Here is a 7,500-nt window from a genome sequence, read left to right on the forward strand (position 1 = left end):
CTCTCTCTCTCTCTCTCTCATGAATTACTGCCCTGTCCTTTCAGCCCCACCTAAGTCGAAAGAGAGAGCCAGGAAAGGAAGAAGGAAGAGATAATAAAAAACAGGAAGAATGAAAAATGATGATAAGCAGGAAAAGCAGCAAAGGAGAGGAAGGAGAAAGGAGAGGTTGAAAAATCAGAAGGAAGGAAGGAACAGGGAAAAGTGAGGATAGACAGGAAGAAAGGGAGGAAGGAAAATGGGAAGAGGGAAATTGTGAAGATAAGAGAAAGAGCGAATAAACAAAATAAATATATGAGAATAATAATAGTAGGAAGAATTCAATAAGAGAAAGAAAGAAAGAAAGAAAGAAAGAAAGAAAGAAAGAAAAAAGAAAGAAAGGAGAAAGACAAGGGAATCAAATATGCGCAAACATGAACGAGAAGAACAAAAGAACGAGAAGAAACAGGAAAGAAAAGAAGAAACAAAGGAAGAATGAGAGGAATAGAAGAATGGACGAATCAGAGAGAGAGAGAGAGAGAGAGAGAGAGAGAGAGAGAGAGAGAGAGAGAGAGGGAAGAAAAGACAGAGGCAGATAACAGACAGACAGACAGACGGACAGATGGAAAGATTGCACCACAACTAGGGACAGACGGAGGAAGGGAGATAATTGAATAATTGAAGGGAGAGTCAAAAAGAAGCTATTGTACATTTGTGAAAGGAAACTAATATATTTTGTAGGGTCACGAACACACACGAAGGGGTAGAGGAGAGGGTGGCATGGTCCAGCTAATGATGATGATGATGATGATGATGATGATGATGATAAGAATAAAAATAGTAATGATAATAAAGAAATAGTAATAGATAGTACTGAAATAAATAGTAATAAAGTAGTAAATAAAATAGCAATGATAATAATGGTAAAAATGTTAAGAAGACGATGAATGAGAAGAAAAGAAAAAAGAAAAAGAAAAATGCAACAATAGCAACAACAACAACAACAACAACAACAACAACAACAACAACAACAACAACAACAACAACAACAACACGAGAAACAAAATCAACAACAACAACAACAACAAAGACAAAAAAAAGATGATGATGAAGATATTACTAATGATGGAAACGATGAACCATAAAATAAAATAAAAAATAAATAAATAAATAAAATCACCAAAAATAATATTAGAATAAATGATGCAATAAAAAAGAGAAGAACAAAAATCAAGAACAAAAAAAAACGAAAAAAAAGAACGAGAACAAGAACAAAAATAACAAGGACCATTTACTACAAACACAAAAAAGAAAACGGGGCAAAATTAACATAAAATACACAAGTAAATAACAAAACATGCAACAAAAAATATAAATAAAAAAAAAACAAAATAAAATAAAATGTTAATAAAAGAACATTTGTATACAAGGTCGCGTTCCCCTCTCTCTCTCTCTCTCTCTCTCTCTCTCTCTCTCTCTCTGTCTCTCTCTCTCCCTCTTTCTCTCTAGTTTCTGGGAATATAAATCTGCCAGGAGACCGTGTCCTTCTAATTGCTTCTTAGGACACGCAAGAAAGAAAAAGACACATTTTCAGAACTCATTCTCAAGGCAATCCAATAACAATAGCAATAATAATAAAAATAATAATAATAATAATAATAATAATAATAATAATAGTAGTAGTAGTAGTAGTAGTAGTAGTAGTAGTAGTAGTAGTAGAGAGAGAGAGAGAGAGAGAGAGATTCATACATATGCATACATATATATACATAGAATCACACTTACCAACAGATAGACTCTCTCTCTCTCTCTCTCTCTCTCTCTCTCTCTCTCTCTCTCTCTCTCTCTCTCTCTCTCTCAAATGGGTAAGGAAGAGGCTGAGGGCATCGTGACAGAGGGAGGGAGGGAGGGAGGGAGGGAGGGAGGGAGGGTTGATGGAAGGAGGGAGGGACATTAGGTAGGGATGGAGGGAAGGAGGGAGGGAGAAATGGTCGTAAAGGAGATTGCTATGAGAGAGAGAGAGAGAGAGAGAGAGAGAGAGAGAGAGAGAGAGAGAGAGAGAGAGAGAGAGAGAGAGTAGTTTCCCAAAATATCTCTCATTTCTCAACACACATCTCTAATTTACTTTCCTCTTGGTCTCTTATCTTTCTTTCTCTGTCTCTTGTCATCTGATCTCTCTCTCTCTCTCTCTCTCTCTCTCTCTCTCTCTCTCTCTCTCTCTCTCTCTCTCTCTCTCTCTCTCTCTCTCTCGTTCTGCTTATCTTTCCAAAGTTGTTACGGCAAAAATGTTCAATCTAATCAAACTTTGTCATTACATAAACAGATAATGATTAGTCTCTCTCTCTCTCTCTCTCTCTCTCTCTCTCTCTCTCTCTCTCTCTCTCTCTCTCTCTCTCTCTCTCTCTCTCTCTAAAGGTTAACAGCCTCCAACATCCTATCTTGAATTTCATTTTATATCAGAGAGAGAGAGAGAGAGAGAGAGAGAGAGAGAGAGAGAGAGAGAGAGAGAGAGAGAGAGAGAGAGAGAGAGAGAGTCTCCAGCCTGGCTCCTTATAATTTCTGAAGAACGAGGGGACGGGAGAGGGAATGGAGAGGTAATGACACTGGGGAGGAGGAGGAGGAGGAGGAGGAGGAGGAGGAGGAGGAGGGGGAGTGAAAAAGGGAGGAAAGGAATGGACAAAATTTGGTAATAAGAAGCACATGTTGAAGGAAGGGAAAGGAGGAGGAGGAGGAGGAGGAGGAGGAGGAGGAGGAGGAGGAGGAGGGAGGGAAGATTCAACGAAGGGAGAGATAAGAGAAAGGTGCGGTAAATGAAGAAAGAAAAGGAAGGTTAAAAGAAAAACAGGAAAACAAAAGGAGGAGACATGCGATCGTGGGAAGAAAATATAATAAAAGGACAATTGAAAGGAGGAGAAGAAGAAGAAGGAGGAGAAGAAAAAGAAGAGGAAGAAGAAGAAGAAAAAGACACACAGACAGGGAGAAAAAAAAGCACAAAGAAACCGAGATAAGAAAGAGAGAAAAAAAAAGCAATTCCTGTCTCTCTCTCTCTCTCTCTCTCTCTCTCTCTCTCTCTCTCTCTCTCTCTCTCTCTCTCTCTCTCTCTGTCACCTTGCGATCTTAAGCCGGAAATAAATACCTTCTTACTGTGAAAAACTGTGTCTATAATAACATTTGGTGCATAAGCAATGAAAATTACCTTGTTTGCATTACTTAACTATTAATTCCTTTGTTCCAGGTGCGTCTCCGGATGGCCCAGGAGCGGAGGGTAAGAACACGAAGAGGAGGAGGAGGAGGAGGAGGAGGAGGAGGAGGAGGAGGAGTAAGGTAAAGATTGTACATGAACTAGTGTGTTTAAGGGAGGAAGAAGAGAGGAAGTTGTCTGGAGGGAATCTGAAGAGGAGGAGGAGGAGGAGGAGGAGTAAAGAGAATATTACAAAACATAACGCTGTAAAAATGAAAAGAAAAGGAGGGATAAAAACAGAGACACAAAAGAATATATGTTTTTTTCTTTACACACACACACACACACACACACACTCTCTCTCTCTCTCTCTCTCTCTCTCTCTCTCTCTCTCTCTCTCTCTCTCTCTCTCTCTCTCTCTCTCTCTCTCTCTCTCTCTCTCTCGCAAATAGTATACGTAAGTTTGCCAAAATGTTCGTAAAGTGAACGAAAGAATATGAAATGGCAGAAATGAAAACACAAAGTTAATAATTATGAAACAAAAGATCGTGTTTGTACTTGTGTGTGTGTGTGTGTGTGTGTGTGTGTGTGTGTGTGTGTGTGTGTGTGTGTGTGTGTGTGTGTGTGTGTGTGTGTTATAATTTCATGGTGTATAGGTTACTTAGGTTAGGTTAGGTTAAGTTAGGAAAGGTTAGCTTAGGTTAGGTTAAGTTAGATTAGGTTAGATTAGGGTAGGTTAGATTAGGTTGGGTTAAATATGATTAGATAAGGTTAAGTTAGATTATGTTAGGTTAGGTAAGGTTAGCTAGGTTAGGTTAGGTTAGGTTAGGTTAGGTTAGGTTAGGTTAGATTAGCTTGGTTTACGTTAGGTTAGGTTAGGTCAAGTTAGATTAGGTTAGGTTAGGTTAGGTTAGGTTAGGTCAAGTTAGATTAGGTTAGCTTGGGTTAGATAAGGTTAGATGAGGTTAACTTACATTATGTTATCTTAGGTAAGGTTAGGTTAGGTTAGCTTAGGTTAGGTCAGGTTAGGTAAGGTTAAGTATGATTAGTTTAGTTTAGTTAGGTTAGGTTAGGTTGGGTTAGGTTAGGTTAGGTTAGGTTGGGTTAGGTTAGGTTAGGTTAAGTCAGTTCTATATCCTTCACTGAGATCCTTCAAGTCCTTCTGGAATAATGTCTTCCTCTTGGGTGCGAACTGAAGAAGTGGGCGTGCCAAAGGAGGAGGAGGAGGAGGAGGAGGAGGAGGAGGAGGAAAGTGATGGAGAGCTGGATAAAGAGGAGGGAGTAAGATAATGGAAAGAGATTAAAAACAGGAGGAGAAGGAGGAAGAAGAGAAAGAAGAATCGGAAGAGAATAAAAATGAGTGTGAAGAAGAAGAAGAAGAAGAAGAAGAAGAAGAAGAAGAAGAAGAAGAAGAAGAAGAAGAAGAAAAAAAAAAGAAGAAAGCAGCATAAATAAACACGCATCAGTAGCACTACAAGAATTAAACAAACAACATTGAAGTTAAAGAAAAAACAATCGAAAAAAAAGAAAACATTAAAAAGACGACGATGACGAGGACCAAGAAGAAGAGGAGGAGGAGGAGGAGGAGGAGGAAGACAAGGGCGCCTTAACCACAGCGGAGTTTGGCTTTGACAGGGGCGGGAACTTTTGCTCTGCCCTTCTGAATCCTTGGTGGCTGGCTCAGTAGAGAGAGAGAGAGAGAGAGAGAGAGAGAGAGAGAGAGAGAGAGAGAGAGAGAGAGAGAGAGAAAGAAAGTGTGTGTGTATGTGTGTGTGTGTCTTTCTATCTACTATCTACTAGTCTGTCTTTCTATCTGTCTATTTGTCTGTCTGTCTGCCTATCTCTGTCTGTCTGTTTACGTTTGTCTTTCAGTTTGTTTTGGTGTTTGCTTCCTTGTGTTCATTTATCTGTCTGTGTTTATCTGTCTGAGAGAAAGAAAGAGAGAGAGAGAGAGGAGGGGGTGGGTGGTGATCTAAAGGCTGAAAGGGAGTCATCATAAAAAAAAGAATCATCAACAAGAGGAATCTAAAGGGACTGAGTAAATGGGGGTGGGTAAATGAGTGTTAGAGGAGGAAGAGAAGGGCTACAGGGAAGCTCAGTGAAAGGGAGGAATAACAAAGGGAGAAATAATTTTAAATGGATGGTTGAATGCGGGAGGTGTAGAGGGAACTTAAAAAAAGAGATGAATGAAATTGTTCTTACAGAGAGAGAGAGAGAGAGAGAGAGAGAGAGAGAGAGAGAGAGAGAGAGAGAGAGAGAGAGAGAGAGAGAGAGAGAGAGAGGCAGGCACAAAAAACAGACAGACAGACAGACAGACAGACAGACAGACAGACAGACAGACAAGCAAAGAAAGAAATGAATAAAGAAACCATAAAAGAAAAGAAAAACGAAAATACCCAAACGAATATTTCCTCCCTAAGTCAAAATTTTCCCTCACTTCTTTTCACGTTCTAGACTTTTTGTTTTTTCACTATTTTTCCTTTATTTTTAACGCTTTGGTTCAGCCGCTTAGTTTTTTCCCCTTTTTCCCCCTCACGATATTTTTTTTCCTTGGGTCCGGAACACGGCGCCGTTCGGTTTTTGCTGAGAGACACACACACGAGACTGTCTCAGCTGCGGGTCTGGAAGCGAAGATCTGCAGAATTGGTGACAGAGAGGAAGTGGAAAAAAGTTAGCAGAAAGGTAGCCAGACTGACAGGCAGACTGACAGACGGATAGACAGACGCCAGTAAAAAAACACATCTGTACCTGTCTATATTGGAAACTCTCTCTCTCTCTCTCTCTCTCTCTCTCTCTCTCTCTCTCTCTCTCTCTCTCTCTCTCTCTCTCTCTCTCTCTCTCTCTCTCAGATGTCACAGTAATTTATTTAATCTTCCACAAATTATTATATAAATTAAGATTAATGTGAAGGCTGTCTCTCTCTCTCTCTCTCTCTCTCTCTCTCTCTCTCTCTCTCTCTCTCTCTCTCTCTCTCTCTCTCTCTCTCTCTCTCTCTCTCTCTCTCTGTCGTGTCTGTCGTGACCCAAATTGCCTCGTTCCCACTAGTTCTGCTTTCTTGGTACACTGCAGAACAAATCACCTCTCTCCTGTGTCCTTTTCCTCGTTTCTTTCCATCTCTCTTTCTTCCTCAACTTTCATCCATTCCTTTTGTCTTCCATCTGATCCACCTTTGAGTTCTTCTATCGTCCACGGTGATACTCTTGACCTACATCTTTGTTGAGCTTTCATCAGTCCTTTCCTTCATCTGTCATCGCTTTTATCTCCCTAACTCTTCTTTCAAAGTCACGTCAAGGTACGCGTCTCTCTCTCTCTCTCTCTCTCTCCCTTATCTCTCGTCATCCCCGTCATGTCACGAACATACCAGGCGCGTCAAATACACACGCACACACATACACACGCACACACACAGCGTCACTTGCTCTCTCACGTTCCGCCTCTGATTAAACTCCTCAATTGGAAGTTGTCCCGGGCATTCTAATCGAGAGTTCCGACGACCAGAGTGTGCTGAGACCAAACTCACCATTGGCAATTTTTACTTCTAAATAATAATAAAAAATAGTGCGGTCTCAGGATAGTAAGGAGAGTTGAAGAAATGAGGGATGGAGAGGTGGGGGAAGCAGGAAGAGAAGAAGAAAAAATAAATTAAGTCTGTTTAAATGCAGTAGGAGAGTGTAGGGATGAAGAAAGATGGAGCAAAGGAGAAGGAGGAGGAGGAGGAGGAGGAGGAGGAGGAGGAGGAGGAGGAGGAAACGCAGAAGGAAAAAGAAGGAAATTTAGTGATATATGTGTAAATTATACTTGTAGATAAAATAAATTGAGTTTGGGTATTGAAATGTGATAGATTTGAAGATACTGGGAATAGAGAAGAAGAGCAGAAAGAGGAGAAAGAAAAGAAAAAAACGAGAAGAAAGAAGAGGAAGAAGAAATTTAGAGATAGATATATTAAACTTCCAAAAAAAAAAAAAAATTACTCTGGAGACAGTGATGAAAATGCGAGAGATGGGGAAGAGGTGAAGGAGGAGGAAGAGGAGAAGGAGGAGGAGGAGGAGGAGGTTTGGCAGCGGGAGATCAAAGACGGATACATAACAACAAACACGAGAGAGTCTGACAGGACGAGGAGAAGCAGAGACCGGTGAAGGAGGAAGAGGGAGAGGAGAAGACGGAGAGGATAGACACACCGTCCTCCTCCTCCTCCTCCTCCTCCTCCTCCACCTCCTTCGAAAGTCTAGACAGTAACAAAACAGTCTTCAGAAAATGGTAAATAATATATCATGGAACAAGGAAGGAAAGAAATGAAGGAAATGAGAAAGGAAGAGAAGGAAGGAGGATGAAAAGACGCAATA

At 40.5% G+C, this 7,500-nt stretch overlaps 1 protein-coding gene across 1 annotated transcript in view; it reads left to right on the forward strand.

The window, feature by feature from the left end:
* The first annotated feature begins 1,837 nt into the window (after window positions 1-1,837).
* Window positions 1,838-7,500, forward strand: part of LOC135112433 (chondroitin sulfate proteoglycan 4-like) — a 72,893-nt gene continuing 67,230 nt past the window's right edge. Inside the window, exons 1-2 of the mRNA XM_064026895.1 lie at window positions 1,838-1,841; window positions 3,212-3,241. Of these exons, the coding sequence (XP_063882965.1) occupies window positions 1,838-1,841; window positions 3,212-3,241 (34 nt within the window). The remainder of the gene's footprint in view (window positions 1,842-3,211; window positions 3,242-7,500) is intronic.

This window comes from Scylla paramamosain, chromosome 23 (assembly GCF_035594125.1).
Source record: "Scylla paramamosain isolate STU-SP2022 chromosome 23, ASM3559412v1, whole genome shotgun sequence".
Classification (NCBI taxonomy): domain Eukaryota; kingdom Metazoa; phylum Arthropoda; class Malacostraca; order Decapoda; family Portunidae; genus Scylla; species Scylla paramamosain.